Genomic DNA, 27260 nt, shown 5'->3' with positions numbered 1-27260 from the left:
GTCAGGAAACTCTCCTGCACACATTGAACAAACACTGACCCATCTAACGAACTTGAGCTATAGCTTTCCCAATCAATATCAGGAAAGTTAAAGTCCCCCATAACAACCACCCTATTACTGTCACTCATCTCCTGAATCACCTTCCCAATCCTTTCTTCAATGATTCTAGGACTATTAGGAGGCCTGTAAAAGACTCCTAACAGGGTGACCTCACCTTTCCTATTCCTAACCTCAGCCCAAACCACCTCAGATGGCAAGTCCTCATCCATCGTCCTTTCCACCGCTGTAATACTATCTTTGACAAGCAATGCCACACCTCCCCCTCTTTTACCCCCACCTCTGACCCTACTAAAACATTTAAATCCCGGAACCTGCAACAGCCAATCCTGTCCCTGTTCTAGCCATGTCTCCGTAATAGCCACAACATCGAAGTCCCAGGTACCAACCAACGCTGCACAACTTGAATTAAACTTGAATGCTTGGTGATTAATTTAACTCATGAGCTGTTTCAATACTACAGGCTCTCTATCTTCTGAGGAAATAAATTCCCAGCTCCATTTTAAATGATGGGACTTTTTTTTTGTAAAAACAGTGTTCCCCAGTTCTAGTCTTTTCCACTAGTTCTAGTCTTTTCCACAAGGGAACCATTTCATTTGTCTTTCTAATAATTTGCAGAACCTGCATACTAACTTTGTCCTGATCATCAACTCGTGTATCTCTGTACGTGAGTTATACACACACTCTTATTTCAATAATATGCTGCTGTTCTCCTCTTCCTATCAAAGATGCCAAGTTTACATTTTCACACCTTTTGTTGACTGTCATTGTGACAATGTTTGCAACTTAGCTTCATGTCATCAACAAATTTAGCATTTGATCCCTTCACCCAAATGAAAATAGTTGAGATCCCAGTACTGTTTCCTGTGGCATCCAATTTTCCATTTGCCAACCCAAAAATAATCCATTCATCCCTGCTTTTTTTTTTAACCTCATGTTAGCTGACTAATCCTCTCTCCATTCAAAAATACTACCACTTGCACCATGATATCTTACCTTGTTTAATAATACTTGTAGATGTTTTTCAAATGCCTTCTGGAAATTTGCACTTGCCAAATCTGCAGATTCATTGTAATCCACATTACTTTTTTAAAAAAGAAACTCCATTGAATTAGTCAAACCCAGTTTCCCTTTCGCAAAATCATGTTGATTCTACGTGATCACGTTTGTGATTTTCCAAGTGCACTGCTGTAACTTCCATAACAATAGATTACAACATTTTCTCTATTTCTGATTTTAAGGTAACTACTCTGTAGTTGCCTGTTTTCTGTCTACATTTTTTACTGAATAGAGTTCTATTGCTATTTTCCATTTAGATGTGACCTTTCCAGAGTCTTGGAAATTTTGGATATTTCTAAGCAATTTGCCTATAATTTCAAAGGCCTTTTTTTAAAAGACTTTAGGTTGTAGACTTTAGGACTTGTCAACCTTTCATTGTTTTTAATTCCTTTGTCCTTTTATCTTATGATTTTAATTGGTTTTGACTTACTTGTATCCTCTATGGTACAAACGCATAAAATCTGTTCATTTTGCCCACCATTTTTAATTCCCAAAATACAGTCTCTACACAGAATCAGTGTTCAATTTACTCTTTTCCTTTCTTAAAATCTGAAGCAACTCTTAAATGTTTTTACATTTCTACCATTTTTCTCTAGTTTTCTCATTGTTCCCTCTCTTTTGGCATTCTTTGCTACTTTTTAATGTTCTGACTGTCTTCTTTTGATCCAACACTAATCTTCACAGAATTGATTTTTTTCTTTCATTTTAACGCTATCTTTTAAATTCTTTAGTTCACCCCAGAAGGTCGTCTTTTCCCCTAGACTTTTTCTCTTTCTTGTAGGAATGTTTCTTTGCTAAGTGTTATGAAATTTAAAATGGAGTCTTAATTTATTACTGTCACCTTGTCAATGCACCTGATTCATTGACAGAACATATGCAAGCACAAATGTATCACATCAAGTAATTACCCTTTTGAAAGTAATATGTGATATTACCCTGATGCCATAGTGAAATTGGACCCAACCTACACATAAGATGTATACCGGCAGAATATTTAAGTAACAAAGAGTAGACATTAATTTGTCATGAAATTTTATATTACAGGAGGCCAGTTGGCTTACTGTACCTGCATGCTGCTTCCATTCCTGAGGCCTTTGCCAATAAGTCTCGTGAGATTTAATTTTTTAAATATCATTTGGAATTTATTGTGAAACTGCGACTTTTGCTGGTGGCCATGCCATATCTTCCTAATTCTCTCAATTTTTAAAAAGATGAAGTAAATTGAGTTAAATCTAATTGATTTTAATTTGAATTAATGTTCTCTAGTTATTAACTTGTGACCAAGGGAAATAAAGAACAAAATTTGATAGTATTTCTAATAAACATGATTTAAACATCCTTTGATCTAATGGAAAAACTCAAATTTTCAACTCTGACCTCATTCCTGATATTATTGTGAATCTGAACCTAGCTGAAGAATGTAAAAGTTTGAGAGCTATTTGTTTATAAAATTGATATTTTATGTTTCTAAAACTCTTCAAAGAATGTTAAATATACCAGTTTATTTATTTTTGAACATTTACAGAACATTTACCATTTGGAAAGCCACTTATTTGTCAGCAATCATTGCTTCAAACTTTTTTTTATACCTTACAGCTTGCTTTGGTGACATGGCGGGATTGCTTATTTAGACCTTTAAATAAACAGGCAAGTATCTTATAGCTATTTATTTTTTTAAAATTGTGCAAAGATTTATTGATTAAGCATTTTTATGTGCCTTAAATGTAAATTTATTTCAAAATCTAAATACCTAATGAAACTGATATAGTTGTTTCTGTTTAACACTGATTTGCATTTTTACAACCATATAACTATTTATTGCAAAACTCTTGCTGCTGCAAAATTGAATTTTGCCTTGACCACTGGGCTACAAATGGAAATTGAGCTATTTTCTGGAGAAAGAGGCCCAGCAAATGTCACACTTGAAGATGCAGAGGGAGCCTCAACTACAACCCTTCAAACAGGAGAAGCAACTCAAAATAGACTGCACTGTGATTTCTTGTGACTGCGAAGGTAACAAAGGGTTGATGACCCTCTGCTCAACAGCAAGCTGGCCCTTGGGGATTAGGTCTAAACTACAGAAGCATTTTGTTTTTATTCCTTTTTTGAAGAATGTGTGAAGATGAGTCATAAAAGCCAGTTTCAATATCCTGGAGCTTGCTAGTATGACTGACTTCTGTGTTAATGGATTAAGTTATCCATTTGTAGTAGCCTGGGTTCAAGCAGTAGTGTGCTGTGATGGCCATAGCAAAGGAGTGACTTGGAGAATTGTTCTGTCTGGAAGGAAAAAGGAATCTCACTCCTCGTACTAGAAATCAGCTAGCTAGCAAGACAGATAAAAGGAAACAGGACAGCAAAAGGGCCATCATCCCAAATGCTGAAATTCAGGCACGGTTGAAAGAAATGAACAACTGACTCTCAACCAGTGTGCAAAACCAAACATCATCTTAAAGTTAACTGTTCAAGTACATTTGTCAATGTTGTGGTTGTAACCAATGTAACTACAACTGCAACAGCTGCAATGTTCAAATATCTGCTCCTTGAACAATTGAAAGATCCTTTTTAGAAACGTCTTAACCTTTTGGACTCACGTCTTATTTCTAAGCTCTGTGTGTTGCATTCCCAGTTTTTCTCACATTTAATAATAAACTCATTCTTTGTTAACTCACAAAAGCCTGGTTAAATTGGCTCCTAATTAGATCTGGGAGAAATGTATCAACAAGAGAAGGGATCTAATTTTAAATTTACTTTGTGTGACCAACAGAAGTGGAGGTGAATAAGGAAGGAGAACTAGTTCATCCCTCTCACCGGGGAGCTTAGTGATTTGGGGTATTTCATCCAGAACTGTAGGAGATTGGTAAACTTTGCTCAAGGTCTTAGTGGAACAACCTTTGCCTGCCAGATGAGAGTACGAACTAGAGTTGTCCACTTTGCTTTTCGAGACTGATTTGCCATTTACTGATATTACTGAGCTGTGGCTTGACTTTCCCTATGTTCCACTTATGGTTATTCTTCGTAATAATTTATGAGATTTTAAAAATTTATGTATGTGGATCTCTGAGTCGAATTGAACTTGCATTATTTTTAGATTTTAACTATTTGGAAAGTACCCAGTTCTATCCTTTTAGGAGATCATCCATCTTTGCCCTGTTTTTCTTCATTAAGTTTGCAATTGACTTTTTCTGTGTGTTTACAACCCTGACATTGGGATTAAATATGGGTCTGAAGTCTGCTGAAGCAATGTTATATAAATAATACCTAAATGAATCCTCCATTATTGCCATCCAATTAAGAATGGCAGGTGGACCAGGGAAGTGAAAGGCCCTGTAAGAGGGTTTATAACAGTGTCTGTAGGGAAGAGTCGTCAAGAGAAGTGAGTGCTGATAGAGAAGAGGAAGACCTAGGAGTGCACCTACATGTATGTGGAGAGAAAAATATCAGAGTACTGTAAGGAGCTTTTGTGTGGAGAGTTGACTCCTCAGGTGTTCTGTTCTCACTACTTTGCTTTGTTCATTGCTGTTATTTTGCTTATTTTGAATCTGATATTCAACATTAATTTTCTGGGGGTTACAAGCATGCTCCATCTCTACCTCTATTTTAACTGCTGCAAAGTAATCATCCAACAAGGGGGCATAGCTTTAAATTAAGGGGGGGTAGGTATAGGACAGATGTTAGGGGTAGGTTCTTTACTCAGCGAGTCGTGAGTTCATGGAATGCCCTGCCAGTAGCATTGGTGGACTCTCCCTCATTATGGGCATTTAAGCGGGCATTGGATAGGCATATGGAGGATAGTGGGCTAGTGTAGGTTAGGTGGGCTTGGATCGGCGCAACATCGAGGGCCGAAGGGCCTGTACTGCACTGTATTCTTCTATGTTCTATGTTCTAACTTTTACGCATGTCCTGATTTTCATTGATATTATCATCAGTACCAGTTTTAACAGACCTACATTACTACTGACCACCCCTCTCGTCCCTAATACAATATTACTGCTTTTGATAATTTTAAAATCCTTTGAAAATTATTTTCATATTCTCACTTTAACTCTTGTTACCCTTTACTGTTCTGCATCTTTTCCAGTTGCTGGGACCTGTGCTTTTCCTATTTTTTGTATGTTTCTTCTTTAGAAATTTATGTTCTCTCTTACCTCAGTTTTGCATGCTGCATTTCTTTTTGTAGATTTCTTGATTCTTAAGGATATGAGCTCATTTGTTTTACATTTTTAATTTCTGAAAACCTCCTTTTGATCTCTCGTTTTAGCAGATTTAGCCAAATCAATTACTTCATGGAAAAGGTGCATGCGCATACACGTGATAAACAGTTTGAGTTTGCATCTATTACTTTTTGAGTTCAGCTTTACATTAAATAAATTTGGTAAACACACTGAGCATGGACTAGTCCTTGGACTCAATAGCATTATGTTTTAATTTCAGTTTGGTTCTTAGTTCTCAGCTGTGCAGCTGGTTTAAGCTAAGGATGACTACTGAAACTTGGGTGTATTTCTAGTTGCTGAACACTGACCCCGGCCTCTCAGGCCACCACAATCAAATGGCCCACCAAACCTTTTACAGTACATAGTTAACTGAAGAATTGTTGGTATACATGGATCACCAAAATACCATTATTTTTCCTATCAGGTTACAAATGCGGTTTTGAAGCTGATTGAAAAGGAGAGAAACGGTGAAACCATCAACACCAGACTGATCAGCGGTGTGGTTCAGTCATATGGTAATCTTAAAGTTCTTGGGCTTTCTTAAGTTTATTACGCTGGTAAGATGTGTCAGCAGAATCTTCTGTATAAAAACCCATCAAGCTGGATGTTTTTGTTCATTGCATTTATTTTATTCACAGTGGAACTTGGACTGAATGAAGACGATGCTTTTGCAAAGGGACCCACGTTAACGGTATATAAAGAATCGTTTGAGTCACAATTTTTGGCTGACACAGAGAGGTTTTATACGAGGGAAAGCACTGAATTTTTGCAGCAAAATCCTGTAACAGAATATATGAAAAAGGTAAGTAACTGCAGGTTATGTGCATGGAAGTATGTGGAGTCTTATCCGTTACTAAGCAGGACATTTGCAAGCACCTGCAGCCTTCAGTACGTAGTATAAACAATGACTGCAGATGCTGGAAACCAGATTCTGGATTAGTGGTGCTGGAAGAGCACAGCAGTTCAGGCAGCATCCACGGAGCTTCGAAATTGACGTTTCGGGCAAAAGCCCTTCATCAGGAATAAAGGCAGTGAGCCTGAAGCATGGAGAGATAAGCTAGAGGAGGGTGGGGGTGGGGAGAAAGTAGCATAGAGTACAATGGGTGAGTGGGGGAGGGGATGTAGGTGATAGGTCAGGGAGGAGACGGTGGAGTGGATAGGTGGAAAAGGAGATTAGGCAGGTAGGACAAGTCCGGACAAGTCATGGGGACAGTGCTGAGCTGGAAGTTTGAAACTAGGGTGAGGTGGGGGAAGGGGAAATGAGGAAACTGTTGAAGTCCACATTGATGCCCTGGGGTTGAAGTGTTCCGAGGCGAAAGATGAGGCGTTCTTCCTAGTTAACATTTTTTTTGAAAGTCGTCCTCCTATTAGTTGTACCCGTACATTTTACATCATTATGTCTCTTGCTCCTTGTTGCCCTTTTTCTATGTTTCTATGCTTTTCCTCCATATTTCTCTTTTCCCTCTTCATATTACTGTGTACACATTTTTCAGCTGACTGAGCACTTTTGCAAGTTGCTATCATTTATAAATATCCTTGAGAATGACCATGTACTCTTCTGCAGGCAGAGGCTCGGCTTCTGGAAGAACAACGTCGTGTACAAGTTTATCTTCATGAAAGTACACAGGATGAGCTGGCTCGTAAATGTGAACAAGTGCTTATTGAAAAACATCTAGAGATTTTTCATACAGAGTTCCAGAACTTATTAGATGCTGATAAAAATGAAGGTAATATTCTTATTTATAAATGTGAGGGGTATCAATACTGCCGAATGGAAAGCCATTTCTCCTTGGTGCCCAAGCATATATTTGAACAGGTAGCATGAAGCCAAATTTTACAGATTAATAAATTTGGAGGATTTGTGCTTAATGCAAAACTTCAATCTTAGCTTCCAGCTTCTTTCACTATAGTGGTCTATGGTTCACAAGCTACATGTTAGTGGCAGCTGTACAGTTAATTAGATGACTATTAAGAGCAAGGGATAAGTCAGGTCCTTGGAACTTTTGCTCGTATAAACATAGGAAGGTTTTGCTATCATATGCCTAGATATAATGGAGTCTAGTTGTGCAGAATGCTGAACTTGGAGTATTTGCTAAGTGAGGCAAGTGGTGTTTTTCTGTTCCCTTTTTCAAAAAAAAACATCTTGAGAGAGGAGATTGGGGATTAGAAACCTTTAGAGCTCAAGTCTGGAATATTATTTAAAACCAGTGGCTTAAAGAAGACACTGAACAAAACAGAAACTAGCGTTTTAATTTTTTTTTGTTTGAAGATGGGCTTGCATGATAGGGGCTAGTTTAGCTGGGGATACACATTGTTTTCTGCAACCAAGCATCAGAGTTTTAAAGACTGTGTTACCTCTGAAGTATCAGAGTTAAACACCTCTTGAATTGGAGAAGAACTTGCAATGGCAGGAGACATATCCAGTTGTGATTCATGAAGAGTACCAATGATGTATTTAAGACTAACAACACGTTCTGTTGAGGGAGGATGGGAGTATTATGCCTAAATTTCAAAGCAGAATTGCAAAGATTTGAGCAAAGCTGGGACCAGCATCTTGACGAGTTATGTTGTGAGGCTTGTAGAGAGGGCTTTGAATAAATAATGGATGGTGAGGTATTCTTTTGAGGGAAGATTTAGAAAGTCAATGATAAAGAACAGTACAATAATTCAGGTTTGGTGATTAGGAAAAATGATGACAAGGACAGAGTACGCAAATTTGATAGTGTCTCAGTGCATATGGTAAGGGTTGGTGCAAAAAGGCAAAAGGACTTTGCATTTGTGATAAGATGAATGAATTGATAGTACAAATTTTAAGTAAGTGGATATATGAAATGATACTTAGATCTGATTGCAAAGTGGACCAAGTTGGGAACTGAATATTCAAGGGTATTTAACACTTTGGAAAGCTTGCAAAAAGAGGAAAGGAAGTGAGTAGGGCAGATAATAAAAGATGAGATCAATACGGTTGTGAGACATTATTTGACGAGACAGATCAAGTTGTTGAATAAGTTTAACTGGAGATAAGAAATAAGGAGTTGAAGTCGCTGGTGGAAGTAGTTTATAGATATCTCTAATCACTTTATTCAGATATAATATGTCACCTCTAGAGCAGGTGTGACTTGAACCTAGTCCTTCTGGGTAGTGGTATGCCAGAAGAACCCCCATCAAAGTGGTTTATCCACTTGTTTGCAGGACCGATTATAAATCAAGAAATAACAGGAGCTTGTTATGGAAGATCTTGCAGTAATCGTGGCTGGTTTTATTCTTATTGTTTGGACAAGTCAGATTGAAAACTTTTTTTTTGCTTTGCGAATGAGCTTATCAAGTGTATTTGGGACAGTTTCCCAGAGAGACAATGGAGCAGGCTATTTTAATGACCTCCACAACAACAAATCCTCTAGGTAAAAATGGTCAAATAATAATCGAAAGCAGCTTCAATTTAAAGGTGTGATAGTTCCATCTTTAAAGTATGAAAACACAATTAATTGCAGTTGGCAGAAAATATGTTAAAAGATGGGATGTATAGAGAAGCAGTGGTAGACACTTAAGGAGCTGTTTCATAACACTTCAAAAATGCATTCCATTAGGAAAGATGGGATGGGACTTAATCGTGGCAATTGTTTCCTAACATTACCTTGTGGCTTCCTTGGCAATTAGGGAAATGATGTATATTGTCTACCTGATTGTGATGTGCAAAATACGCCTTTTTGCTGCTCCTGTTTCTTCAAAAATGGAGCCAAGGCTATCTGCAGTCACTTCCTTTGGCTTTGCTCCTGCATGGCTCATGCCCAATAATATTAGGTCTGATTTTAGCCCTTAAATGACCTCTGCCCTTGAATTTAAAGTGTCAGTGTATGCTTCTTAAATTTGAATTTTCTGAATTACTTCTATCCTCTTGTGGAAGGATCTACACAAAGGCGCACTTCACTGCTCAGAGATCTGATGACCAGTAGTCATTGCTTGCTACTGAGCATGCTACAGTATTTGAGAAATCTTGGTGTCCTGACACATGAATGATCTAACATCCGCGTACAGGTGCAGCAAGTAATTAGGAACATAGACGGGATTTGAGGTTCATAAACAGGCTTTGAGTACAAAACGAGGGATGTTGTGCCACATCTTTATTAAGCTCTAGTTAGGTTACAACGCACATTGTCTCCTCGTCTCCACACTTAAAAAATGGAGACTTACTAGAATGACCCCTGAATAGAGACATCCAATCAAAATGTTAGTTTGGAGAGATTGGAATTGTTTTCTTTAGGGTAAAGCTGTTTGAGGGGCAATTTGTTAAAGATGTAAAAGGTAATGACAGATATATTTGAGGTCGATAAAGAAGCATTGTTCTCTTTAACTGATGGTTCAGTGATTGGAGTCACCGATTTAAGATTTTGGACCAGAGATACTGGAGAGGTGTGAGGAAAAGATTTTTATGCAGGAAGTAGTTGTCGTGAGAATGGGATGCCTACAAGGATGGTAGAAGTGACAATTATCAATTATTTCAAAAGGAAATTGTTGGGAGGTTGTGGAAATTAAAGTTGCAGTACTAGAGAGCTGGATTGGGAATGGGATTGACTGGATTATCCTGCAGATGGTTGGTTTGGACCAGCGGAAATAATTGGCCGTCTCCTGAGTTAGTATAACCTAGTAACAGCATTGAGGATTTCAATTAAGTATTGTGATTGAGCCCTTTGTAATTGATGCTTTCACTTCAGCTGAAAAGCAAATGCTGATGAAAAATGTAATTGCACGCTATTAAACTGAGAGAAGCAGCACTATGGAGAGTGCAATGTCCCATTGTAAATTGCAGAGAAAGGTTTAGGGTGAAGTATTGAAGGAATCTGTAATTGAGACTTGCAAAAGCAATAATCTGTTTAAAACCACAATGGCCAATTAGTTAGAGATGACCATTCTTTGAGATCAAGATGTAGAATTAGTTTGGTGAAGATGAGGCATCATAGAGAAAAAAAGTCTCTTGTGGGAACAGTGTGCAGGTCCCAGTACAGGCCCCGTGATCACAAGGTATACAAGAACAGATGTTGGGTACCTGTGATAAAGGAGTGGCAATAATCATCATTGACTTTATATGCAAATCCAAAAAAATCAAATTGGTCGAAGTAGCCTGAGTGAGGAGTTCATATAAGATAATTTCTCAGAGCAGCACGTTCTGAAACTGACCAGACAGCAGGTCATTATTAGGCTTGTATTCTGTAGTGTGACAGGAAAATGAATGACCTCAGAGTAGAACCATCTCTAGTTTACAGCAAGCAGTAAACATAATGTGATTTGAATTTTGCATCCAGTTTGAAAGAGAGAAGATAAAGGATAAGATAAAGGATAACTCTAATACGGTATATTAATATTTGGTCATGAAAGCTTATCTAGCAATAGTGAATCGGCACAGTAGGCTGGGGATAGCTCAAATGGCAGACATTTGTGCAGATATTTCAAAAATGCTCTAAATGGAGCCCTTGTCCTTCATGATAAACTAAAGAAGTTAGGGAAAACATTAGACTTGAAAAAGTATATAGCTGCACAAAGATGAGTGGCAGGTCAGATTATTGGTAACAATTATAAAGAATGACAAAATTCGTAACAGATTAATCCGGAGGAAGAAATCTGAGGAGAGGAAGCTAGCGAGGAATGTTTACTCTCGCTGAGGCATAGTGACCTTCCAATTAAATTACCAGTCTTCTCAGTAATGAGAGAGCAACCTGGTAGTCCACAAAGACTGTGGCAACATTTTGCCTTACTTTTATTTGTTAGAAATGCCTCTAAATGATATGTTAAACCAAGACACCGTTGAGTGTATGTAGAAGGTTCCATAGCATTGTTTTGAAAAAAGAGCAAGTAGTTAGTCACTGATGCCTTAGCCAACATTTATTCCACACTCAGTATCATAATGATCTGATCATTATCACATTACTGTTTGAGAGAGCTTACTGCACACGTTAGCTCAATCATTTCTACATATAGTTCTGACTGCGCTTCAAAGTGAACGTTAAGCACTAGGTATAAGTAAGCTAGGTTTCAAGTGCTGCACTCAACTCCAGCAAATCTTTTATTAACCAGCACCTACGGGACCCAGAGTGTACTAGTTGATCAAGAGGTCCACATAATCAATGTATAAATGCATACTAAGTAATAGAAATGTAATGTAAGTGGTATACACATCTGTTATACTTTATTTACAGCTTAAATCACTTAAATAATAATGCAACATTGCCTTGAATAAAACTTGGCAGCTGAGAGCCTTCTTACTTGCATCCTGAACTGACTACTTGGACATTGCCGAGTTCACCATAATAAAATATATAATATTTGTTAGTTTTTTTTTGCGAGTGCTGGTTCATATGTTACTGGTTAAAACATTATTTAACATTGTTTAAATGGTTTAGCAGATAGTGAATCAAAAGCTGAAATGCTCAATAATGGAAACATAAACATTGTAGAAAATTGAGGTTTATGTACACTCATAGAGATATACAGCACGGAAACACACCATTAAGTCCAACTCGTCCATGCCGACTAGATATCCCAACCTAATGTAGTTCCATATGCCAGCACTTGGTCCATATCCCTCTAAACACTTCCTATTCGTATACTCTTTCAGATGCATTTTAAATGCTGCAATTGTACCAGCCTCCACCACTTCCTCTGGCAGCTCATTCCATACATGCACCACCCTCTGCGTGAAAATGTTGCTCCTTAGGTCCCTTTTATATCTTTCCCCTCTCACCCTAAACCTATGCCCTCTGGTTCTGGACTCCCCACCCCAGGGAAAAGACTTTGTCTATTTATCCTATCCATGCCCCTCACGATTTTATAAACCTCAATAAGGTCACCCCTCAGCCTCCGACGCTCCAGGGAAAACACCCGCTATTCAGCCTCTCCCTATAGTTCAAATCCTCCAACCCTTGTAAATCCTCCAAACCCTTCCTATTCATATACCCATCTAAATGCCTCTTAAATGTTGCAAATGTACCAGCCTCCACCACATCCTCTGGCAGCTAATTCCATACACGTACCACACTCTGCGTGAAAACATTGCGCCTTAGGTCTCTTTTATATCTTTAAAGCAAATCATAGCAGGACATATACACTTAATAGTTTATCCTTGTAAATCCTTTTTGAACCCATTCAAGTTTCACAACATCTTTCCGATAGGAAGGAGACCAGAATTGCACGCAATATTCCAAAAGTGGCCTAACCAATGTCCTGTACAGCCGCAACATGACCCCTCAACTCCTATACTCAATACTCTGACCAATAAAGGAAAGCAAACCAAACGGCGCCTTCACTATCCTATCCACCTGCGACTCCACTTTCAAGGAGCTATGAACCTGCACTCCAAGGTTTCTTTGTTCAGCAACACTCCACAGGACCTTCTATTAAGTGTATATGTCCTGCTATGATTTGCTTTAAAGATATAAAAGAGACCTAAGGCGCAATGTTTTCACGCAGAGTGTGGTTGTGTATGGAATTAGCTGCCAGAGGATGTGGTGGAGGCTGGTACATTTGCAACATTTAAGAGGCATTTAGATGGGTATATGAATAGGAAGGGTTTGGAGGGATATGGGCCGGGTGCTGGCAGGTGGGACTAGATTGGGTTGGGATATCTGGTTGGACCGAAGGCTCTGTTTCTTTGCTGTACATTTCTATGACTCTATAAATGCAGCACCTTGCATTTATCTAAATCAAACTCCATCTGCCACCCCTCAGCTCATTGGCCCATCTGATGTTGTACATCCCGTTGTACTCTGAGGTAATCTTCTTGCTGTCTACTACACCTCCAATTTTGGTGTCATCTGCAAAACTACCAACTATACCTCCTATGTTCACATCCACATCGTTTATATAAATGACGAAAAGCAGTGAACTCAGCGCTGATTGTTGTGGCACTTCACTGGTCACAGCCTCCAGTCTAAAAAGCAGCCCCCCACCACACCCTTTGTCTTCTACCTTTGAGCCAGTTCTATATGCAAATGGCTAGTCCACCCTTTGTTCCATGAGATCTAACCTTGCTCACCAGTCTCCTGTGGGGAACCTTGCCGAACGCCTTACTGAAGCCTATATAGATCACGGCCACCACTCTACCCTATCAATCCTCTTTTGTTACTTCTTCAAAAAACTCAATCAAGTTTGTGAGACATGATGTCCCACGCATAAAGACATGTTGACTATCCCCAATGAATCCTTGCCTTTCCAAATCCAAATAACTCCTGTCCCTGAGGATTCCCTCCAACAACATGACCAATACAGATTTCAGGCTTACCGTCTACATTTCCGTGGCTTGTCCTTACCACCTTTCTTAAATAGTAGTACCAGGTTAGCCAACCTCCAGACGTCCGGCATCTCATCCGTGACTATCGATGATACAAATCTCTCAGCAAGGGCCCCAGCAATCACTTCCCTTGCTTCCCACAGAGGTCTAGGGTACATCTGATCAGTTCCTGCGAATTTATCCACTTTTATGCATTTCAAGACATCCAGTATCACCACCTCTGTAGTATGGATATTTTTCAAGTTATAATCTATAACTTGTTATTGTGAAACATAGCATTCGGCCTAAATTGAGCTTTCAGAGTATTTAGAAATAATAAAAATGTAATGCTGCAGAAACGCAGCACATCCTGCAGCAGCATCTGTACAGAGGGGAACAGTTAATATTTCGAGTTCAATGTGACATTTAGGAACTTTAGAAGGAGTACTTGAATGTATGCATTTTTCTATGCTTGGGTTGTTTTCTGTTAGTTGTAACTTGTCAGATATATTTTGTTTGAAATGACAACTGAGGTATGATTACAGATTCTGTTGCATATTTTCCATTTGTCGTCTCAGGCAGAATTAAATAATTATAAAGATTAAAATATCATGTCTCAAATGTTGGATAAGTGAATTATTGAATTTCATCTTTTTTTTGACATTTAGATCAAATTTCGTTTGTATTTTGGCAGATCTTGGTAGGATGTATAACCTAGTTTCTCGAATCCAGGATGGCCTTGGGGAGCTGAAGAAGCTTCTAGAAACTCACATCCATAACCAGGGTTTGGCTGCCATAGAGAAGTGCGGAGAAGCTGCTCTAAATGTGAGTTTGTAGATTGTCAATGTTTGGGAAGTTAATGTGTAATCCCCTGGTTATTTTGCCTTCTGACCCATTGCCTGCCTTTTCCAAAATTCCTACACCCACATTTACTTATTCCCTTTAATTATTTTAAGATCTCTCCCTCTCCTCCTTGTACTCTTCCCGCCTCTCCTGCTCTCACGCCACCCTCTCTTCTCACTCTTTTCCCCACGCCCTCTCTCTCAGCCGCCCCATTGCCCTCTTGTCCTGCCTCTACTCACCCTGTCCACTCCCACCCATCGCCCTCTCTCACTACCCCATGTTGCCCACTCCCACCATCCTCTCACTCTGCTTGCCTGCCCTCTCTCTGTACTGATGCTTGTCAAATGCTTAAAACCATTTGCATTATTTTTCTTATGGTGGCTGAAGTAACCTTTTTTTTGTGAAGTGAGTTAAATTAAATCACTTCTATTCTGAAGCCTACACAATTTTGTGGTTTAAAACCAAGATTCTGGTTAGTCCTTGGGTGGATGTAGAAGATTCCATGACTGTTAGAATATTTCTACTGAGAGACAGAATAGGCAACGCCCTGGCTGAAGAACTGAAGATGTGCTCCCTGTAATTCTATTTCAAACCGTGCAGTGTTGGCAAATACTCAACAATATTGAAAATTGATAATTATTTCCTGTCAACAAAAAACAGGACAAATCCAGTGCAGCCAATTTGCTACCCACCAGTCAATTTCAAATATGAGCCAAGTGATTGAAGATAAGGCTGAAGCTTTTTCAGCTATTTTCAGCCAGAAGTGCCGAGTGGATGATTCATTTCGGCCTCCTTCAGTGGTCCCCAGCATTACAGATATCAGTATTCAGCCAATTCGATTTACTCCACATGACATCAAAAGATGGTTGGAGACACTGGATACTGCAAAGACTATGGGCCCTGACATTATTATGGCAAAATTATTTAAAGACTTGCGTTCCAGAACTTGCCACTCCCCTAGCCAAGCTGTTCTGGTACAGTTGCAACACTGGCACCCAAGCAACAATGTGGAAAATGGCCCATGTATGTCCTGTACAAATCCAACCCAACCAATTACTGCCCCATCAATCTACTCCTGTCATGAGTACAGTGATGGAAGGTGAGATCGACATGCAGTCAAGTAGCATCTGCTCAATTTGGGTTATGCCAGGGCCACTCAGCTCCTAACGTCATTACAGAGCATTGATTCAAACATGGACAAAAGAGCTAAATTCTGGAAATGAAGTGAGAATGATGGTCCTTGACATCAAGGCTGCATTTGACTGAGTGTGGCATCAAAGTGCCCTTGTAAAACTAGAATCAATGGGTATTGGGTGCAAAAGTATCCAAAAGTTAGAGTCTACCTGACATGTAAGAAGATGGTTGTGGTTGTTGGAGGTCAGTCACCTTAGCTCCAGGATTTCCTCAGAGTGGTGTCCTAGGTCAAGCCATCTTTGGCTGTTTCATCAGTCACCTTCCCTTCATTCGAAGGTCTGAAGTGGAGATTGTCACTGATGATTGCACAATATTTAGTATCATTTGCGACGACTCAGATGCTGAAGCAGCCCATGCCCAAATGTAACAAGATCTGGACAATATCCAGGCTTGGGCTGACAAGTGACAAGTAACATTCATGCCATTCAAATGCCAGGCTATGACCATCACCAATCTAACCACTGCCCCTTGACATTCAGTGATGTTAGGATCATTGAATCCCCCACTGTCAACATTCAGGGGTTATCATTGACCAGAAACTCAACTGGACTTAACGCTTAAATGCAGTGGCTACAAGAGCAGATCAGAAGCTCGGAAATCTGTGGCAAGTATCTCATCTCCTGACTCCCCAAAGCCTGTCCACCATTTACAAGGCACAAGTCAGGAGTGTGATGGAATACTCCCCATTTGCCTGGATGAATGCAACCCCAACAACATTCAAGAAGCTTGACACCATCTAGGACAAAACAGCCTGCTTGATTGGCACTACATCCACAACCATCCACTCCCTCCACCACGACTGCTCGGTAGCAGCAGTGTGTGCTATCTACAAGATGCACTGCAGAAATTCATCAAAGATCCTCAGACAGCATCTTCCAAATCTACAATAACTTCCATCTAGGGCAAGGGCAGCAGATATATGGGAACACCATCACCTTCAAGTTTCCCTCCAAGCCATTCACCATCCTGACTTTGAAATATATTATCGTTTCTTCACTGTCGCTGGGTCAAAATCCTGGAATTCCCTCCGTAATGGCATTGTGAGTCAACCCACAGCGGATTGACTGCAGCGGTTCAAGAAGGCAGCTCGCCACCACCTTCTCAAGGGCAACTAGGGATGGGTAATAAATGCTGCCCAATCAGCAACACCCATACCCCACAAATGAATAAAAAAGTGAATGCTGACAGTGTTACCAAGTGGCATTTCACAGTACCCAACTGCTGCAGAGTTTGGATTTTGCCAATACCACTTGACTCCTGACTTGAGTTTAGCCTTGGTCTAAAACTAGCATATCTTGTACAAAGCATAATGGTACTGGTTATTTATCTATATTTTTTACTCTGGAATATCGGGTGAGATTTTGAAGTAATTTCATCTGTTTCATCAATGACTTTCTTTTGTGATGTGAGTGGTGTAGATGTTCACATCTTGCAGTGTTTGGGGGACCGTTTTGTAGTTCCTTGCACTGAAGCTATCCTTGCTGAAAAACATACACATTAAAAGCATGAGAAGCCCTCTACAGGCCTGCTCCATATATCAGCTGATCTGATTACTGCGTATTCCTGCTTTCACTGATAACCCATCATCCCTTGCATTTCAACAATCTATCTGCCCTAAAAATGTTCAAAGAGACTGTTGTACCACTTTTTGAGGAAAAGGGTTTCCAGACTCCCAGTCCTGCAAAAAAAATGTTCTCTGTTGTGTTTTAAATGGGAAACCCATTAATTTGAAACAATGACCTTCTCACAAGAGGAAGCATCATTTCTATCCATACTACCAAGACGCCTCAGGATCTTGTGTTTAAATCAATTTTCTTTTAACTCCTCTAAGGTCACTTAGAAGTCCTGCCTGCCCAGCTTTTTCCACAAGATAATTGACCTCTTCTAAATATTAGTCGAGTAAATCTTCTCTGAACTGTTCCAATGCCTTTACATCCTTTCTTAAATAAAGAGACGCTTCATTAGAGTCATTGAGACTTAACATTAGTTTGCTGTCTTGCCGTGGATGCTGCTTGACCTGATGTGATATCTAGCATTTTTTATTTTCAGTACAGATTCCAGCATCTGTAGTAATATGCTCCAGATATGGTCTCATCTATAACCTATATAACGGAAGCATAACTTCCCTACTTCTGTATTCAATTCTCCTCACAATAAACAATAATATTCTATTAGTTTTCTTAATTACTTGCTGCACTTGCATTCTGTCATTTTAAGATTTACATATGAAGGCACCCAGATCTCTCTCCATCTCAGCTACACAACTTCTTAGTATTTTAATAATTCTTTTCCTCTTCCTGCCTAAATAGGCATTCCATGTTTTCCCACGTTACACATTGTCAGGTCTTTGCCCATTCCTTAACATTGTCTGTATCCCTTTGAACAGGATTTAGGCTACAACATACTTTATTACCTATCTTTGTATTGTCTGCAAATTTAACAAACGTTTTCTGTCCCATCACCAAATTAATTTCTATATTTGTGAAAAGGTGAAGCCCCAGCACTGATCCCTGTCCAAACTGCTTTTAACAAATTACCAGCCAGAAACCATCGTATTGCCTATTCTCTGCTTATTAGCTAGCCAAATCTCTATCCATGCCAATTTGTTACATCAGCCCCACACCATGAACTTAATTTTCTGCAATAATTATTAATGTGGCACCATATTAAATGTCTTCTAGAAATCAAAGTACAGTAGAGCCACTGGTTTCCCTTTATTCACAGCACATTATTACTTCCTCAAAGAACACAAATTTGTTAACCCGATTTCCCCTTTGCAAAGGGAAATTTAAATGCCAGGTCTGGATGGTGCGGAGAGGAAGCCAACATCATTTAGAAGAGATGGAAATTTTTATTATGACTCCATTTCAAATGCTACCTCTAGGATGATCTGTAGGGATTTAGATAAGTAATTTTAAATATTCAATGAGGAAGAAAATCCAGTTGCTAAAAGGGAGTATGCTTGGCTGGCACCTGTTACCCCATTCCAGCCCCAGACTGAATCAGCACAAGGAGTTAGGTGGGAGTAAAGGAGGAAGCAACTGAGGCAGCAAAATTGCTCTGATATTGTGAAGTACCAATAGAGACCATAAAATAATGCTATATTTGCAGTCATATTTAGTTATTGCTTCCCTCATTCAATGGCCAACTAACAAGTGTGCAGATATGCTGAGTGACTTAAAAATGTTGGAATAACTGAAGATGCTGAGAAATGCGAAAGGCAGCACTAATTGGCGTGAAATAAAAATGGGCCAACGGTGACAACAGATACACAGACCCGTCCTGAATCCTGTCATAGCTTCCGAATCTAATGGAACCTGACTCAAAGGTTTGGAAAATTAAAACCAATGCATCAACTATATCACTAGCCCCTTCTTTAAGGCCCCAGCATAAAGGCCATCAAAAATGGGGACTTGTTAGCCTGCAGCTCATTGTCACTTCACTTGATTGTGTGAGTTATTTTCTTCCTTCCATTTTCTGATCCAGCTATTTCTGCTAAGTTACTTGAACCTTGTATCGGTCCGGTGCAAGACCGATGCAAAGTACATGTACAAGTCATCTGCTATCTCCTTATTTTCCAATGTTAATTCCCTAGACTCAACAGGACCAATGCTTGCATTCGCTTTTTAAAAAAACATTTGCTGTTATGATATTACTATGTAGCTTTCTCATATCTTTCCTCCTTAGTAATCTTATAGTCATTCTTTACTTTTTTTGTAATCTTTTCAGTCTTTGGACTTGGCACCCATCTTTGTGTATAATTAATTTTTTTTGGTCTAATATAATTTTTACTATACACAAATGATGGATCTTGGCTTGAATTGTTTTTTTATTGCTAGTTGGAATGCATCTATTCTGTATTCTTGAATATCTCCAGAAATGTCTGCCATCGCATCTCTATTGATATATCCCTTACTCCAATTTGCCTGTTCACTTTAGCTAGTTCTGAGTCCTTACCCTCATTATTACCATTATTTAAAACTGAAATACTTGTCTTGGTCTCACTGCTCTTCTGTCCCTCAAACTGAATGTAAAATTCAGTCATGTTATGATTGTTGCAACCTAAAGACGCCTTCACTATGAGGACATCAATCCTCTCTTTGCAAAATGCTATGTTTGGAATAACCTGCTCTTTTTTTAAGAACTTGCTGTTCTCAGAAACAATCACAAAACATTGTATAAATTGCTCACTTCAGCTATCTGTGCCCATCTGATTTTTCCAGTATATGTGGAGATGAAAATCTCTCATGACTATTGCTGTACATTTCTGATAACTCCCAATATTTCTTCCTGGTATCATATTAGTTTACTATTAAGTTACTGTTAGGGACTTGTACATCACCCTCATCATTTGTAATGCCTTTATCTTTTCTAATCTCTGTCTAAACTGCTTCTACTGCCTACTTTCCTGAGTTTGGGTTATCCAAAGTGAGAAACTTGTGCTAATACCATCATTCATTAAGAGTGCTCTCAATTTGTTTTTAGCTTCCTGTCGTAGGAGCATAGAAATAGGTAATTTGGCTTGTTAAAACTGCTTCACTATTCAAAATAGCTGATAATCCACTTTAATGCCTTTCCCATCTGTAAAATATCCATCTCTTTTTACTTCATTGGTATTTAGAAATCTATTGATCTCAACATATTTCCACAGATCTATGGGATAGAGAATTTCAATGATTTCAGGGACCCAGGTTCAATTCCAACCTCGGGTGGACAGTCTGCGTGGAGTTTGCACATTCTCCCCGTGTTTGCGTGGGTTTCCTCTGGGTGCTCCGGTTTCCTTCCACATTCCAAAGATGTGCAGATTAGGTGAATTGGCCATGCTAAATTGCCCATAGTGTTAGGTGCATTAGTCAGAGGGAAATGGGTCTGGGTTGGGTTACTCTTCGGAGGGTCGGTATGAACTTGTTGGGCCGAAGGGCCTGTATCCACACTGTAGGGAATCTAATTCTTTCTGACTCTGTTTTTAAAAAAAATCTAATTTTAGGTCCAAAGTGGCTTCACTTTTCTTTTGTAATCGTCATTAAATATCCTCCAGTATTCATGGTCCAGTCTCTATTTTCCCTAGTACCATGTGAATCGGAACCACTCACTTCTAGATATTTCATAATTCGCCTATTCAGAGATATTATTACTGCTCTGGACACTTGAACCCACGCCTCTGGGCTCAGGGACACTACCACTGCACTACAAGAGCCTTCCCTGGTACTCACGTCGATTGCACCGGTGATTGGAGTCACACATTGATTTCGCTAATTTTATTAGCTAATTTCGCGAATCTCCGGTGGTAATCCAGAGATTTTTTTTGGGGGCGCTGCTTAATTTGGTGTCTCCTTCCTTGTATTGATTAGGCAGAACTCTGAAACAGATGACTGGATCTTGTACTTCTGTCTGTCTGTCTGTCTGTCTCTCTCGCGCTCTCACTTACATAGCCTGAACTCTGGCACCAGGCAGGCAATATTCTGGACTTTTACTGCGTAATGCAGAGAATGGGATTAATCCACCTCTCTGTACTGTCCTATATTTTTTCATGGTGCTGCCCCCCCGCCCCACCACCTTCCAGTGCTATAGTGCCATGGCCAGCTCCAGTCATTGTGCTCATCAAATCAAACTGAAAGAATCTCAAACTTGTTGGACAGTTGCAACAGCCCAGGCTCCTGCACTCCAGACCCATTTCCCAGTTTTATTCATGGTCACGTCCTCCTTGCTGTGATCAAATGCCTGACTCTTTGAGGGGCATGACCAACTCTTGCCATAAAGTGTCCACTTAAGAATTCCTTTCCTTGATGTATTACAGTGGCAGTAGTCACAGTTGCTTGAACTGTGAACACTCACTGGAGATGTTTACTCTGGATCAGTGGGCATTCAATTGCTACAGCTGTGATGCATCACCTTTTCTGCCATCCTTAATATGTTTTGAGTAAATACCTAATTATTTTCCTCCTTTATCTATATTAACCATCTTATCACAAATTCTTGTACATTATAGTAGAATAGGCCTTAATCACTTAACCATCTACTCATTAAACAGCTAACTTCTTCCTCTGTGATTGAATAATAACCAGTTCCTAAAGGGTAATAAAGTTAGAAAAAACATCTCTTTCCTCTTCCTGTTTAAATGTGTTGGACATTGAATGTTCAGCACTCTGACTAAATCACACTGTGTGCTACGTTGCACTGACAGCGTGGACTTATGTGCTCTGAGACCAAGGAGTTGACTTAGATCCAAATACAGAAAAAGAACAATTTACACTTGTTTCCAAAATTAACTAGCTACAATTGCTGTCAAGTGGAGAGCTTGTATGTCCCTACTTCAGTCTAGATGAAATTTAGAAATTGAACAGTAAATTTACGTTAAATGTTGAGATTGTTATAGACCATGCCAGACCCCTCAATGTTTTAAGAAGGTAGCCTAGACCCTAACTTGGGGCGGTGCGATAGCTCATTGGTTAGCACTGCTGCCTCACAGCACCAGGGTCCCAGGTTCAGTTCCAACCTCTGACGACTGTCTGTGTGGACTTTGCACATTCTCCCCGTATCTATGTGGGTTTCCTCCAGGTGCTCTGGTTTCCTCCCACAGTCCAAAGATGTGCAGGTCAGGTGCATTGGCTGTGCTAAATTGCTCATAGTGTTAGGTGCATTAGTCAGAGGGAAATGGGTTTGGATGGGTTACTCTTTGGAGGGTCGGTGTGGACTTGTTGGGCTGAAGGGCATGTTTCTACACTGGAGGGAATCTAATTTAATCTAACTTTTTCTCATTTTAAAGGCGGATGTGGTGGGTGTTCCAGTTTGATGCAACTGGTCGAACCACTTGGCTTTAAGCAAAACAGACTTTATTTAAACACTGCAGTTGAAATATGAGCAAAAGGAAACTGAATTCAGAATAACTTTATTGTAAGACTTTACTGACCTGATACAGCAACTGTTACTAATTAACTGTTCCAACAAAGTAACATCCCATAAACACACCCCTTGGCAAAAAGGTAAATGCAAACACAGGTTCTTACAGGCAGGAGGGAGCAGCATCCATAGAGAGATTTCAGAAGAAAGTCAGAGGAATTCCTTACTGAAGCTTGCAACTCCCCTGGATTCTCATATCTTGCAACTGCTACAGCTGAAGCAAACTAGAAAAAACCTGAATTGGGAGAACTGGCAACTCCCCTTCCATTGTTAAAGTAGACTGTTTGGTGCCTCTGCCTTTACGACCTCACTTCAAAAAAAAATCCAAGGACAAGATAATCTTTTTAAAGGGACAGCATTATCACAACTTGATGCGTTATCTTACTCACCCAATATTCAGCACTTTGTTCAATGTCATACTTGAACTGCTTGTAGGTGGAAAGACCTGAACAGCATTCAGACTTTGGCTGATGTGTAGTATGAATGTCACTTGAAATTGAAATGCCAGACAATGACCTTCTTCAAGGGAAAAGTATAGTAATCTTCTCTGACATTCAAGAGAATTTGCTATCCTAGCTGATGTTGCTACCAGAAAGCCAGATCCTAGAATGAAATTGGGCTTTACAGACCAAGTTTAATACTTTTAGTTAATGAATGTGATGGTTAGTTACTGAAGCATATTCATATGAGGTTGTGGATATTTAACGACAGAATATGAGTAATTTGTCAAAATGAGAAAAACACACCAAGCAATGATGATAGAAAACAGTTTTGAAAGATTCTAACACAAATAGGAAAACAAAACTTCAACCTGTTTTCTACACTGTCTTTGAGATTTAAGTCCAGAGGAATTAATTTCCCCTCTCAACTCTTAGGGTTCTACTAAAATGACTCTCCCTACTTTCTTTTCCATGGAAAGTGGTTGAAATTTTATGGTTTCTTTTCAAGTGTGTGGTGTGAACCTTGCATATTTCTGAAGCCCTAACCTTTATCAGTTCTAACAGCTTGAAAACTTCTCTCCAAGCTTTCTAGCTTGGAAACTTCATAGACGAGAAAATATTTCTGTGGAGGTGCCTGATTTCCCCTGAACTGAACTGAACTATATTCTGTTTCTGCTCTGAAGCCAAAATAAAACTAATGGTTTTGTTTTGTAGACTCTGTGTTTATCATAACCTCAGCCTAAAAACATCCTCTCCATTAACAGACTGCCAACTGGGCATTTAACTGAAGTCATGTGTCGTCTTAGAAATGATATATTAAGGTTGTTGTCCAAATGACTACGTGGCCTTTTTAGAAAAAATATTTTTTAAAAATTTACCAAAATTCCGCTCTGCCTATTTTAAAATCCAAATTTCAAAAATTATTTTGTTGTGTTATATTCATCCTACTACCATTGCTGAATTTTTGAACATTTGAGGTAACTATTGACCATAAACCCAACTGAACAAGACATATCAATGCAAAGGCTACAAGAACACGTCAAAAGCTGGGAACACTGGAGTGATTGATTAAACTCCCGACTCACCGAAATTTGTTCTACAAGACAAGTGCAACAATTCAAGAAGCCACTTTTCCAAGGGTGTTAGGGATGTGTAACAAATGCTTATATTACTAGTGGTAGTCTCATCTTTTATGAAATAAAAAAAAATCAAGGGTGTGATGGAATGTATTCCACTTGTCTGGGTGCCTACAACATTCCAGAAGCTTGACACCATCCAGTACAAAGCATCCTGCTTGGTTGGTACCAGCATAAGCAGGTCAAGCAGCATCTGAGGAGCAAGGAATCGAAGTTTCTGGGTCCTGATGAAAGGTTCCAACCTGAAACGGCGACACCCCTGCTCCTCAGATGTTGCTTGACCTGCTGTGCATGTTCCAGCTCCACACCGTATCGACTTTGACTTTTCAGCATTTGCAGTTCTCACTATCTCCATCAGCTTAAGCATACACTCAGTCCATACTGCTGCACATTGTACAAGATGAACTCTCTGAAGCAAATCTCCATATTTCCATCGACAAAACAATCCAAATCTATGTTCTTGACCACAAGAGCAACAAAATATTGAGTACACCGTACATTGCCCTCCAGGTTGGCCACCACTTGGCATAAAGTTATTGCTGGATCAAAAATCTGGGCCTCCCTTCCAAACAGCACTCTGGATGTGCCTAAACCGTATGGATTGCAAGCATTTCAGCAATGCACAAGTAATTAAGGACAATAAATATTGGCCTTGGCAGTGATATTAACATTTGAACAGCAAATGAAAAGACAGTAAATTGTAATCAAATCAGTAATTTCATTTTAAGTTGTGGAGGAAAATCTGCTTGCGAAATAACCAAATTGAGGTTTCCAAAGCATACTTCACAAAGTATGAGTAATAACATTTCTGCTGAATAAACATAAGGGCCTTGGTCTTGTTATTGCAACGTAACAATACATTTACTCTCCAACATTCATTCTTCCAAACTGATGCTAAGGAAGCCATTGCACGTTTAACACTTCGATATTGAAATCTGAGGATTAAATTTTCCAAGATTTAGGATTGCCAGAACTAAACTGTTTCAATCCATGACCATTGTCCTAAACAATTATTTAAAAAATATGTTTTCAGTCCAGTATGTTTCAATATGACTCTCAGAACCATGGTCTAAACAATAGACTACAAATGTAGTTGACATGTATCACTATACTGATACTGGCAAACTACTTCAGTGGCCAGGTTTAGAGAAGTTTTAATTCGATGGTGGAAATGTATATTACAAGTGGTAAGGTTTTTGCACACATTTGCATTAATTTGCTGATATGTGTTAATTGTGTTTGTGCGCAGTGGCAACAGCGCATGGAACTGTCAGCGTATATTAAAATCAAATTTCCCATTCTTTGGGGCGACTGGAAAGTGGGACTGGGCCTGGAGCAGGTGAGTGTGCTCCCCCAGAGTGAGCTACAGTACCACTCACTGAAATGACTTGTGTAGGACGATGTGCTGCCAAACCTTCCATCCCCTCTGTCCACTCTCAATCTCTGAGCAGTGATGCAGGCTTCTACACAAGAATGTCTAAGTCCACCTAAGATTTGTTCCAAATAAGCTGTGGAGAGTTTTATTTTAATGCTGTTATTCATCAATAATTAAGTTGGTCTTCACATTTATAAAATGAATATTTTCAGTATATTCATATCTATTTTTTCTTTTTTTTTGTTTGACCTAGGATCCCAAAATGTATGTACAGACTATTCTTGATGTTCATAAGAAGTACAATGCATTGGTGATGTCAGCATTCAACAATGATGCTGGATTTGTGGCTGCTTTGGATAAGGTAAGGTGTTATTTTGTAGCAAGGAAATAATGCAGAATTTAGGGTGACAACATGCTCCGAATTACCATGCAACCAAAATAGTTGGGTTTAAAGAAAATATAAGTTGTTAGATGCAGTGTTTCCTTTGTCGCCACTGTTAAACCCCTGACAAATTGAAATAAACCTGTAACACTCACTGAAGTGCATTTGATGTAACAATTAAATTTTGTTTTGATTTTAATCGTGTCATTTAAAGATTTCTTATCTTTATAAATCCGGTAGAGCGACTACACTAGCCTAAGATCATGGTAATGGGGATTAACAGCTATCATGCCAAAGTCTGTAGTGACAAAGTTCAAACCCCTCAAAGCTTTAGAAGCCACTACGGTTTGATATTAGTTAAACTCATTTTAGTTGTGGTGTGAGTACGCAAAATTAGATATACCATATGGTTGATAAAAAGAGATCTGATAGCTGTCAGTCTACAGTGTCTTGTGTTTGAGGCAGTTCGGTCTGGTGAAACCAGTGTTTCAGTCACGTTCATTCTTTTTGTAGAAAAACAATGAATGAATTTGCAGGCCTTGCTTGAAACAGATATTTTGATATGAAACCCCCCTTTTGATGGATTGAAAGGATGCTGTCGCACAAAATTAACATGCCATAGTAATCTTCACAGTTGGAGGCAGAATCATTCTTTTCTAGTTAATGTCTGCAGATTGTGTTATACTAGGTAGTTAGAACTCTGATGTACTTCCTTGTGAAATCGTGGCAACTCAGACAGGTCTGAAGTAATGTCTCCTGGTAGATTTGGTGGGATCTCAAGCAAAGTCTCGTGTAGGATTAGTTGACCAAGTGGTACATTGTGCTTGTACTTGTCCATATGTCAGTCCATCATGGCACAGCACTTTTTGACACAAAGGTCACGAAAATCTGGAACTTACATGCCCAAAAGGCTGTGGATACTGAGACAATTGAAATTTTCAAGACCGATTGATAGAATTTTGTTAGGCAAGGTTTTCAAGAGAAATGGAACCAAAATAGTTTCAAATGCTGTTGAAGTACAGATTTAAATGTCACATAATTGATTGCTAGAACAAGCTTAAGGGGTGAAGAGATCTACTCCTGTTTATATATAATATGATATTGGCATGTTAAGTATTATAAGAGGCTATTGAATATTATTAGGTAACTGAGTTTATTTATTAAAAATTAATTTTAGAATGAAGATCAAAGTTGTGCTCAGATGGAAAATTCTAAATTTTGACTTCATTAATTATGTAAAGGAAAATTAAATATTTTTAGAAAAACTTTACATTTGTGAAAGCATTATATTGATGCTTAACAAGAATTCAGACAAAAAAAATATGAAAAGATTTGAAATTGTTAATTGGTGCCTAGCTGAAAGTTGAAATATCTTTTTATAGCACTGAAATGTTCCTTGTTTT

The 27260-nt window shown here is 39.0% G+C and overlaps 1 protein-coding gene across 1 annotated transcript in view; it reads left to right on the top strand.

The window, feature by feature from the left end:
• Positions 1 to 27260, top strand: part of cul1b (cullin 1b) — a 130114-nt gene that overhangs the window by 76768 nt on the left and 26086 nt on the right. The window contains exons 5-10 of the mRNA XM_043690138.2: positions 2713 to 2763; positions 5752 to 5842; positions 5966 to 6129; positions 6892 to 7054; positions 14282 to 14412; positions 25729 to 25836. Of these exons, the coding sequence (XP_043546073.1) occupies positions 2713 to 2763; positions 5752 to 5842; positions 5966 to 6129; positions 6892 to 7054; positions 14282 to 14412; positions 25729 to 25836 (708 nt within the window). The remainder of the gene's footprint in view (positions 1 to 2712; positions 2764 to 5751; positions 5843 to 5965; positions 6130 to 6891; positions 7055 to 14281; positions 14413 to 25728; positions 25837 to 27260) is intronic.

The sequence above is a fragment of the Chiloscyllium plagiosum genome, unplaced genomic scaffold (assembly GCF_037043375.1).
Source record: "Chiloscyllium plagiosum isolate Xiang-an unplaced genomic scaffold, Cpla_swu_hap1 HiC_scaffold_5, whole genome shotgun sequence".
Lineage (NCBI taxonomy): Eukaryota > Metazoa > Chordata > Chondrichthyes > Orectolobiformes > Hemiscylliidae > Chiloscyllium > Chiloscyllium plagiosum.
Note: the sequence above shows the minus strand (reverse complement) of the source record. Positions and strands in the feature narration are given on the sequence as shown.